We start from the raw sequence: 11,846 nt of genomic DNA, 5'->3' as shown, positions 1-11,846 counted from the left end.
CAGCGCGCAAGCAGAAAGGGACACGGCTTGGCTTGGAATTGTGCAGAACTGGAATTCTCCCTAACTACCAGCTCTGCAGAATCGAGTCCTCTCTTCTTAAAAACTAGTCTATCTCACTGACATTGAGCCAGAAAGAAAGGAAATTCCACAGTGCCATTTCATATTAATTTTCAGAGTGGAACTTTGAAAGAACATGAGAAAATTTAAAGATGATTATTATTATTATGCTTTCTCAGCCATTTTGTTGTGCCTAGCTTGTGTGTTTTGGCATATATTCCATGAAAAGCATCCAAAGCTCCAAAACTTCCTATATATTTTTTTTTTTTAATTCCAGGAGAGAACAAGATTAGCCATTCTGCCGAAGCTGAACGGGCAAAAATTGGCTGCTGTAGCAATTCACTTCACTTTTGGTTTCAATAAATTTCTGTCTACCTCCGAGTCTTTTGCTAGGAATGAGCAGGCTGATAAACTGTGTGAGGGCAAAATGGCTCAGTGCGTTTGTGGGCATGTGTTTCAGTTAGTAGCCGTTGCGGTGAGGCTCACAGCTGTGGTTTGCGTGGAAACAAATGAAAGTTAGAGATTAGTTACGTAAATTACAGGAAGAAGTGGCATGTTAGGAAACTTGCAGAGAAAACGAGAGTTTAAATATATTTAGTTAAACTCTGTTTGTCCACACCGCAAGCCAGGTCGCTCCTATGATAAAAGGCACGTACCTTAATTTTCAGGAGGGTGAGACGCCGGTGCCGACCTCACTCTTATCGCAGCAGCGTGGCAGTTCCTGTCACTTGTGGCCCCGCTCCAGAACGGTGCCATTCTGTGAATCGGGACGGCAGTAACGTTGGCTCCCTCTCTTCTCACCTCCTATGCTCTCCATCGTGTTCATGTTGTGCTCTTCTCGCAGCCATGAGGTCTTGGGGATAAGGTCTAAACCTGCCATCTCGCTAGAGCAAAACAAAAGAGGTTTTCTGGGGGACAAATAGTAAACATCTTGTAAGCACTGCATGCTGCAGAACAGTACTGTAATAAACAATAAGTTGAAAGAAATCCAGCTGTATCCTTGTGCATGATTGCTGTTCCTCTTGCAAGTAATCTATCAAGCAAGACAACAGCAAGCGTTTCCTTTGACTTGCAGCTAGAATCAGGACACCAGTGTGGTAAAGATCCTTGTGGCACAGGTGTATGCCCTCAAAACTGGTCGAGGGCATTCCTCACGCCCTCCTTCTCTTGGTCTTTATGCATTCATGTGCAGACCAGGAAGCCCTGCTGCACCAGGAGGGCTTTAACCCAGTCTGAGCACTGTCACTTTTTACACTATGTAACTTTTCAAGGTTTGTAATGTAACTGTCCTTTCGTTTCTACGGTATGAAAGCTTCTCATGGACTTACCATTTTTTAAATGCCAAATAACCTTGTTTATTTTATTTTTTAAACAATAGAAAGAGTCCAGTCCTGCCCTTGTAGCTTCTAGCACAGTAGGCTGTTCTCAGAAGCGCGGTGACACATTCCAGCACTGCAAGGCAGAGATCCTTGTCCTGTAGTCAGATTTTCCAGTGCAAGCTGCAGTGACTTCTGGATCCAGGGATTTCAGTAGTGTATGTATGAGTCCTGCGGATGCTGGTACAAGATTGTTGATGTTCTATGAGGATCGACGCACCACGCATAAGCCGGTGTGCAATGGCAGAAGGCTATCTATCTTCTTACTTGCTTTATTTACACTGACTTGCCAGCACGCACAGGAGAACCAGTTTCTGGAGGAGAAAAACACTCCTGCACAAGGGCTAACTTGTCATTAAATACCCGGTTCTGTATTCCTGTTTCCTTTGATGAATTCAATGTAGCCTTATATTGATCAGCACAATTCTAAAATGACAGGTGTCATTCTTTAAGGTTGGAAATAACATGCAAACGTCTTTTAGTTTTAATAACAAGCTAACCTTGAATATTGAGAACAGGATGAAGTTAACAGGTTTGAAGTCCTAGCAAATCCAACCTTGGATGAACGTTTAGTGCAGGAAAATAAGATGGTTCCCTCCCTATGTATACAAGCTATAATGTTGCATACCATTCCTTTTTATTCTTAACTTGTCCCCTTGCTATTTCAGTAGCTGTTTTTATTGCCCTAAGCTGCGTCACCTGTGTAGTTTGCAGCCTCCTGATGCATGCACGGTTCTTATGGAAGCAAAATCTTGAAATGATTGGTTTTCCCCCCAGCATGTCAATTCCCTACATCTCATTCCTGTTCCCATTGCTACGATGTGCTGTTTTTGATTTTATAATATCACCAGGACTGAATGAATGCTTTACAAGTGCAGTTTCACCTGAGCCATTAAGAGCAGTTACATTCCTTTTCTGTCACGATACCTCTGTGGATGCAGCTTTTAAAGGTGTTGGCCTTTTTTGTAGTGAAAGGCTGCTCCATTCTCATCCATAACTTCAAATTCCCGTCCGTAACTTCTCAGAATGTTTTCACACCAAGTTTGTCATTCTGGATTGCTGGGATCACTTCTTAGTTAATATTTTCTTATTTGCTAAGAATGAAATCCCCTCCCTCACCACGATGAGCCAGCCTGGCTGCCTGAGTCAGAGGGCCAGGTGGGTTTGGTCATCTCCTAAATCTCCTCAAAACTCACTGAGATACGAAAGCTTCGTGGTGCTCATAGTGGTCTTGAATTCAAATAGCACGTAGCTAATTGTGTAGTTTTGTTCTGTTGTGCTCTATTTTCTGTCCTGAGCAGGTAGTTCCTATGGGTGAATAGCAGTGTTGGGGGGGGGCTGGCTGGAGTCTGTATTGGGAAAAGAACGCTGGCTTGAAAGCTTGGGCACTTCATAGTATACTTGGCCATATTTAAATATCCAGTGGGTGCTTTAGAGTCCTTCAAAGTCTGGAAGTAAATCCAAAAACTGAGTCTTCAAAGCAAGATTTAACATGAGTGTCACAAATTCTCTCACCTCCGTGCCGAGTGACTGGGGGGAGGCGGAAGATCAAAAATGGCAATGTTTTGCTGCAGGGAGAGGCTGTGCTGCTTCATTCCCATTGGGAGCTGTAACACTGGTGCACTTGGCCTGGTCCCCCCCTGGTAGGAGAGCCTGAGCCCCCATGAGCCACAGCTTCCCCAGTGCTGAGGCATGAGTGTGCAGGAAGGAGATGAAGTGGTATATAAAGCAATTCTTACTGTTCTTCTCTGAGGTCTGATGAATGGAATCCTCTGAGCAAATACAGACCAGCAGCAGGCTGGGTGAGAGGCCCCACGAGCCTTTTCTGTCCATACTTTCTACCTCTTGACGTTCATTGTAGAGCCCCCCTGGGCTGTTTGGAGGAGACTCAAACAGTACAGTGGGTTTCTCAGTGCTGGGCTGGCAGGGGCAGGGAAATACCTGGCTGGGCAGAAGGCAGTGAGCAGTGAGGTGGTTGGGGATCATTTCAACTCGATCCTGAGAATGCTCATTAGAACCATGAAACATGCACCTTTCCCAGAGGTACCTACCCTGTGATGGGCTCAGGAGCACTTCCGCCCAGACTCTCATGCTACCTCCGTACCCATTTGAAGTCACATAAAATACTTCACAACTGATGTTGGTTAAACAGTGCAGTCACAGGGGGTGAATTGGTTTCCAGCTATTTCTGACACGTTGAGTGGCCAGAAAGGGAGGGTTTCATAATGCGAAATTCCACTATTCTGTGTGTTGGCCTGAGTGTTCATTTAGAAAGGAATGTTACCAATTACTACCTTGGTTGTGCGTAAGACTGAAATGCTGCAAGAAAACTGTGTAACCCTTCCACTTGGAGTCTGTGAGGCGCCGGGCGCTGGCTTTCTTCTGCAATCCGAACCGAAAAGCTGCTATCGGAATGTAGTCTTATCATAGAGCTGCGGAAGGAAACTTCAGTTGTGCCGCTTCTCTCGGTCTTCAGAGCAGTCAAAATTATTTTCATGTAGATTTTAGACTGTGTATATAAATCTGACTGAAGTACCAACAGCAAACCATAAATAAAATGTGGACTTAACAGAAGAATGGGCTAGTGGAGAAGTTTTGTGTTGAATTCGTTAAAATACAATATGGTGAATTTGTCAATGGAGGAGACTGTAATGAGGACAGGAAAATGAAGCTTGGGTCTCCTGAACTCAGAAAAGCAGCCAGGTTCCCTGTGGCCTTAGAATCTGTTCTGGCATCCTGAGACCGGTGTGGTTGCTTGGTGCTCATTGGAGAGGTTTGCTGCATGGAAACGCTCCCAGGTGTTGCTAGATCTTCACGGCTGCTGAGGGCCAAAGGCTTCTGCAGGTGACGCTTGACCTACCCTGGTAAAAGTGTTCGTTGGGAACAGGTGCCCTCCACATTCATGATTCTTGAGCTGACGAAGGCACTGGGCACCTCCCTAAGGTGCCAATTACCCAGTTGCTTTGTGCTATCGGAGCAGAGGCCTTTGTGTAAAATGAATTGGAAATGGGTATAGTGGAAAACCAACGGAAACCTCCACTATTGGCACTCACTCTGAAGACATGGAAGTGCAAAACAATGAGAATTTATTGAATAATAATAAAGTTAATACATCCACATTAGCAGGTAAAACACTCAAGCTGATTGCAGCTCTCCATTCCTTCAGTGTGATCCACCTGATTGGGTGCACACAGGAACCCTCTGGCTGTTGGCATGTTGGTAGCAGTAAGAATTCAGGATGAATCTTGCATGGATCTCAACAGCTCGCTGCCACCCGGGGGCTTATGGTCAGCTGGGAGAAGAAAGTGTGTGAACAAGGCAGCACAAAAAGGGACTCCTTTTTTTCCCCCCACCTCTCAGTTTTTCTGATATTTTTCTGCCTTGCACAGTTTTTCTCGCACTTCCTTGTTTTCCCTCTCTGCCATGTGTGGCAGGTTGTGGATCCTTCCTTCCTTTCAGGTTGGATTTTAGGAACCATTTCTTCTCCAAAAGAGTGGTGAGACAGAGGCTGCCCAGGGAGGTGGTGCAGTCCCCGTCCCTGGAGGTGTTCCAGAGCCGTGTGGATGTGGCACTGAGGGACGTGGGCAGTGGGCACGGTGGGGATGGGCTGGTGGTTGGGCTACATAACCATAGTGGTCTTTTCTAACTTTACCGGTTTTGTGATTCTATGAAATGCACCAACCCTTCAGATGAATCGGAGGCAGGTGGTGACTGCAGGCATCCCAGTGGGATGGTACAAGAAGCCCCGAGGCTGAGCCCTGCCTGTCTGCGTGTGGATGGAGCCTTGCTTCTCCCATCTGCGTCTCGGTGCGATTGGAGCCGTGTGCTGTCCATACGGTAGGCATCGGGTGGCCAAGTGTTGGTGAAGCGGTGCACCAGAAAGGGATAATAACGTTAATGAGGGTGTTACATCATGATGGAATGGTTTGTAGTACCTGCTAATGTAGAGGACTTACTTAGTGTTTCACTTCAGCAGGTGGAAATGGGGATCATTCCTAAATAAAAACTGTCAGTGCTCCGCTGCTAGGTGGCTGGTTTTTGGTTTTGTTTCTCTTTTAGCACAGCCATGTGCTGGAAATAACCAGTGAACACCTAAAATATTCCCAACAGTTTGTTTCATTTCAAGATTTCAGATCCCTCTGATCATTACTGGAGATTTCAACTGCTGCTTTTTGTTTTTTTTTCATTTCAATACGCGTGGCTGTAGCATTTGATGTTTGACTGCGTGTTGTAGTTATATAAGTAACTGCGCGATCCATTGCGCTGACGGTAACAGCTGGCGCAAGCGAGAGACTGCTCTGTATGATATATGTTTAAAACATGATTACTAGGAGCCAATATGAAAGCCAACATGGTGAGTTGTTGTGGGGACTGGAGAAGCACGAGGCAATGCGAGGGTGCCGTGTGTGTTTTCCACTGAACGAAGTTCTTGCTTATTTTTCTGATTCACATTCCAAAGAGTTTTGTATTAAAGCTTCCTCAGGGCAGCCAGGAGCACAGAGGGTGCCCGTTTCAGCAGCACATGGGCAGCCCTCCACTGCTGCTTGCAGCCAAGAAGGTCTCAGCATGGGGGCTTTGGAGCTGGGGCTGCAAAGCTGTGGATGGCGAGCAGAAGGGTGTGCTGTTCCCAGCAGCCATGTCGCTGCCCCACTGGTTACACGCAGAGTAAAGCTTCTGTGAGTGGATGTGTCTAATGCTGCCTTGGTCACCTGGCTTGAACTCACGGTTTGACACGATCGTGGGGTAACGACTGAAATCAATACTCAGGATGTTTCACAACCCTGGCTTTTGTTTTCCAGGCGTCTTGCCAAAGCAGCAGTTAGAACGTGTTGTGTGCACGGTGAGGCCTGTAAATCAAAGAAGTTTGCCACAAATTGGAGACATAAATAACTCCAACCTCATTACATGCAATAAGGGCAAACCGTTCCTCAGTTTGGAGAGAGAATGGAATCAAGTCTACAGACTCCTCAAATGTGTGAATTTGAAGTGAAAATTAGCACTGCAATCCTGTTGTAGCTGCTTTCAGCGATGGTATTTATTTGTGCAGTTATCCTGCACCTCATTTTATTGCCCCATTTTTCCAGCTGTTGGCTGTGAACACTTGACAGGAGCCACTAAGCAAGAAACCAACCTTCCCCAGAAAACATGGGGCCAACAAGTCCAAGCGTGGCTGGAAACCGTGGATTCTCAGGCGCATTTAGGTGCATTTAATGCAAATGGTACCACCAGTTCTTTGAATCAACAGCCTTAAAAGAATCACTCTCATGCAAGCAAGCTTTCAGGGTACTTGAAGTATTCCGAAACCTTTCTTAACTTGGATCTTGCCACATTAGTCATTCGAACGCTGAAAACTGTTAACTTTTTTTTTCTTCTGATTGTTTGGGAGACTGCATTTGTTGGTAGAAATCGAAAATGCTCCTCACTTTGCATTCTTTTGGGTAGAGGTCATATTTGTATGTGGAGGCCTGGCTCTGGTATGTCAGGATGAGTGAAATTACTCTGACTACCATACATCAAGTGCTCTACACCTCAAAAGCAAAGAATCTTGCTTTGAAGAAATGTTGATTCCTTCTATCTCACTGTCATGTCTTTCAAAGGATCACCACCTTATTCTGGGAGCACCTAGCCTGGAGCACATCCAGCTATACAAGAGCTGATATTGACAGCAGAGAGAAAAATGTGAAAGTCTGCAAGCAAGTCCGTGTCAGAAAACCTGGACGTGATGCCAAGGTAGGAAAATAGGACTGGAAATTTGGAGCTTCAGCAGGTGGGCAACATCCTAACCTTTGCATGTGATTTGTTTTGCTGCAGGAGGTATGTACATTGGCAAATCACAGCCAGATCACCATCAGGCCTCAGTGCCAGCCTACACAGGCATCTCAAGAGCGTGCTGTGGGCTGCCCATCTTCACTGAGAAAATAGGCAAGGAATAGGAACAAGGAAAACAGGAACAAGGAATGCAACTCTGCTTTAGGATGGCTCGGGAGAGAGCTTCAGCTTCAGGTATGTTGACAGCTTGACTTTTCCAAAGGCCAAATGAGTAAAGCTGTGAGATTCAACTACTTTGCAGTAATAGCTATCTACTTCTTGCCCTCAAACCTCTCCCCCCCCCCCCCAAAAAAAAGCAAAGCTGGCTTTTCATAAGACAACAGCTTTTCTTATGAGATAGAAAACAGTGCTGGAGTCTACCTATCTCAGAAAAATCAGTACCTTTTAATGATTTCAGCTAGATGGACAGGTTGAACTGGGTACTCAGTGGGTTTCTTGATTGATTGGTTAGTAATGCTTTGTAAGCTACGTATAACCAGCTAACTAGGCCAGTGTCAACATGACAATCCTCTTGAACATCTGGACAGGAGCACATCTACACAGAGCATTATTCCAGGCTCTAACTCTGCTTACAGAATGGAAGCACTGGCTGAAAGAATACCTGACTTGCTTTTTTAGGGGTTAGGGAACTGGTGGTGTAGAGGAAGCTACCTTATCTCCACTCACACCTTCCTCTGATGAACATTATCCCCATTCTCAGCAGCACTTTAACAACAGATAACATGAACTTCACACAAGCTTAAGTTTTAAAAATTTATTCTTTAAGCTCCACGCTGGGTCTTTAGTTCTCCTTCTCCTGCACAGTCTTTGTTCCACGCAGTCTACCCGTACGACGAGCAGCAATGAGACCAACTTTGCGTCCAGCAGGAGCATCTCTCCTGATGGTTGAAGGCTTGCCAATGTGCTGATGGTTACCACCACCAAAGGGATGTTCTACAGGCTGTGGAAAAGGAAGCAGAAGTCACGTAATCCGTACAACAGAAGTATCGTTTAGCAGCAATAAATTGATTTGAGGGAACAAGAAGTTCAACTGCTTCATTTGTGACACAGTGCAGTAACTATCAAGTGCTGATAACTACCCTAATTAAAAAAATAATCGCAGAGTAGGCCGGCAGATATATGCCAACCGCCCCCCCAATACCAAGCAATTCCTTTTTAAGCCATAAAAAGGCAAAGTGAAGACTCACATTCATGGCCACACCACGGACACGCGGCCAGCAGTTCCTCTTTGCCTTGTATTTATGGTAGGCACGGCCAGCCTTTAGGATGGGCTTGTCGATACGGCCTCCGCCAGCAACAATTCCTGAAACATACCACAGCAATAGTGATGTGCAAGTACAACAGGCAAGATGAACAAGAAAATGCTTAAGAACAAAACCAATTCCTAAAAATATTCAATCCCAAGAATAAGCTTATAAAGACCATCCTCAAATAATCCAAACTGGCTATCTGAACCACTGTTTTCCAGTCACCACACACGGGATCAAGTTATCCACCCAGCTGCACATTAAGAGGTCTGTTAAGTGAAGAGACCACGGGCTGAATTTTCATATCTTCTATCTGGGGGCAGGGACCCTGGTAATTTCTGTCTCACCAATACAAGTACAGCGGCCCAAGCCCAACAGCTTCCCCTGCTTGCACCCTTAGTTCTGGGCAAGTGCTATATCAAATGTCATTTGCTGATGCAGTTCAGCAGCCATCTCTCAGCTGTCTGTCAAATGCAGAACAGACTTCATAAAACCTCAGCTTCCTGATAACGGCGTTCCTATTCACTGTTAGGCTTTCCAGAATATTTCCTGTAACTGATGACATCCATAGCAGCCTCAGTACTAAACCCTAAGGGTTCAGTCAGTTGTGGGTTTTTTTTCCTAACTTTTCTAGGTCTGGTCAAATACACCTCTAAGTTACGCTGTTCTTGAGCTAACATTGGGAACGGGGCCCGTTTTGACAGCTTGCTGAGCAGCACGTCAGCTCAGCTAAAAGATGAGTTCCTAGTTGTCACTGCTTACCGACAACAGCTCTGTTTGCAGAAGAAATCACTTTCTTGGAGCCAGAGGGCAGCTTCACTCTGGTTTTCTTTGTTTCAGGGTTGTGAGAGATGACGGTAGCATAGTTGCCGGAAGCACGAGCCAGCTTGCCACGATCACCGGGCTTCTCCTCGAGGCAGCACACGATGGTGCCTTCCGGCATGGTGCCGACAGGCAGGACATTGCCAATGTTCAGCTGAGCTGCAAAGAGCAATCACAGAGCACCAATTGCTTCAGGCAGGCTCCCAGGCAGTCCTCCGACCACAACTCTATTTAACACGGGTGCCTGTGCACTGAAGGGCACTGCATAAATGCTTGCATACCAGCAGACAGGGGTACTTATTATTTGAGCTGCAACCCACATTTTGACATCCACTGTAACCCAGAGGCAGGCAAGAGCTGCCTGTATAGACAAAACAATCCGAACACTTGACAGCACCACAGTTAGGTTTGCTACAACAGGCTGCATGAAGAGACTTCCACCTCCAAGAAGGAAATATGTCTGCTTACAGTAAGTGAAGCTAGCACCTTTGTAAAGGCTCCCAAATGCACTGCAGCATCCTATACTTTATGTATTCTACTGACAGCTGCTTTACGCTTCTTGAAACCTCTCAGGCAACACGAGTTTGATCTTAACTCACCTTTCTTGCCGCAGTAAACAAACTGACCGGTATGGATACCCTCAGCAGCAATGAACAGCTCGGTCCTTTTCTTAAACCTGTACGGGTCACGGAACGCAATCTTGGCAAGGGGAGCACCTCTGCCAGGATCATGAATGATGTCCTGTTGGAACAAAGACATGCTTTGGTACAGGTTACAGGATTTGTCGCAGGTTCAGCAAAAACCAAAGAATTACAAGAACTGAAGGTGATTACTAAGGGAATTCTCACTCAGAGCCCCCTTTTTTAGGGCAATCTTGATTTTTCCAGAAGTGAGTAAGCTGCGCATGAATACCACCTCACCTATCTCTGTCACAGAACAGAGACTCAGTTTGCAAGTGCTTCTAAACTTCCAGCTGGTATAAACTACATCCAATTTATTTTACCCCCCCCCCCCCCCAAAACAAGGGAGCATAGACTGTTTCTTCTTCACTTAGTTCATTCGGAAGAGAATCCAGTCCATTTAGGTTCCAGCACGCAACGATGCACAGATGATAGGTAAGTGATATAAACCTCTAAGGTTTAGTGCAGGTTATCCAGCGCCTGCAGCACTCCACCTGAAACACTATCACAGCCCAAACAACAGGTACCACCTTGCCCCAGCGGGCTGGACTTATGAAGGTTGTTACTTTTTTAAAAGTGTGTTCTACTATTAGCACAACTCCCCTCACTCACGTTTCCCACACCACAGACAGCTCCTAAGTGACAGAACTGATTCAACAAGACGTCAGCAGCCTACAGAAGGAGTCAGCTCTGACTGAGCGCAACTGGCGGCACTTCAGGCCCCTCGGACCGGTGAGGTTTAGGGGATGCAGACCCCCGCGCGCCCTCCCACGGTTACCTTCACGATGCCCTTGATGTAGCCGTGCCTCTCGGCGAAGTCGACGGCGCGGAGCTTGGCCGGGCCCTTCCTGTGCTTCACGTGGGCGCGGAAGACGGAGCCCGCGCCCTTCCTCTGGCCCCGGATGACGCGGCCCATGGCGCTCTGCGGGGAGAGGCAGCAGGGCCACACCGGCCGTTACCGCCGGCGACAGTGAAGCGGCCCTTCCCCCCGCCCCTTCCCTTCCCTTGAAGGACAGAGAGGTGAGAGGCGGGGAAGATTCGGGACAGGCAACCGCGGCGGCTCCGCGGCGGCCGAGGCGCGGATGGCGGCGGATAGGGGAAGGCGGCGGAACAGCACCTACCTGCGCTGCGGCCTCGCTGGGAAAGAAGGAAGCGCCGACGTCACCGCGGCGCCAAGGCCTTTCCGGCGCGCGGAGGGCAGCTGGGTGTCGCGCTGAGGTGACGTCGCTTCCCGGCAACCGAGCGCGCGGGGCTGCTCCCGCGCTATGCCCCTGACGGCTGTGACGTCACTAGGGCCGCGGCGGGCGAGGGGCTGTGGTTGCCCGGCTGTGCGCTGCGCTCAGTGGTAGCTAGGTTTAGGCGTCTCTTTTACTTCAGGATGGCTCGTTCCGAATTAGCAAAAAGCTCATCGCTGTGCGCCCACGTAAGCGATTGCTCCCCTGGCTCTGAGCTGAATCCAAGCAGCAGTGTAACAGCTCAGCCTTCCCACCACGTTGGCTGTCCCTTCTAATGGGCGGAACGTCTGAGCACTGAGGGCTCTGAGCCACAGCCCCTGTGGGAGCAGGTTGGATGTTAGGGAACATTTATTCTCCAAAAAGAGCAGTGAGGCAGTGGCACAGGCTGCCCAGGGAGGTGGGGAAGTCACCGTCCCTGGAGGTGTTCATGAACCGTGTGGATGTGGCACTGAGGGACACGGGCAGTGGGCGCCGTGGGGGTGGGCTGGTGGTTGGACTAGCTGATCTTAGAGGTCTTCTCCAACCTTAATGATTCTGTGGTTGTATGGTTCTGTGGCTGTGACTTTGCTGCAGTGGCTACGGATGCTTTGCCATTGCAGG

At 47.6% G+C, this 11,846-nt stretch overlaps 1 protein-coding gene across 1 annotated transcript; it reads right to left on the bottom strand.

Annotated features, from left to right (window-relative positions):
* Positions 8,002-11,264, bottom strand: RPL8 (ribosomal protein L8). The gene is made up of 6 exons (XM_021407587.1): positions 11,133-11,264; positions 10,790-10,933; positions 9,931-10,072; positions 9,272-9,490; positions 8,450-8,565; positions 8,002-8,202 (listed from the first exon to the last, which is right to left on the bottom strand). The coding sequence occupies exons 2-6, from the start codon at positions 10,925-10,927 to the stop codon at positions 8,044-8,046; spliced, it is 774 nt and encodes a 257-aa protein (XP_021263262.1). The 5' UTR covers positions 10,928-10,933; positions 11,133-11,264; the 3' UTR covers positions 8,002-8,043.

This window comes from Numida meleagris, chromosome 1 (assembly GCF_002078875.1).
Source record: "Numida meleagris isolate 19003 breed g44 Domestic line chromosome 1, NumMel1.0, whole genome shotgun sequence".
Lineage (NCBI taxonomy): Eukaryota > Metazoa > Chordata > Aves > Galliformes > Numididae > Numida > Numida meleagris.
This window is presented reverse-complemented; position numbering and strand designations above follow the sequence as displayed.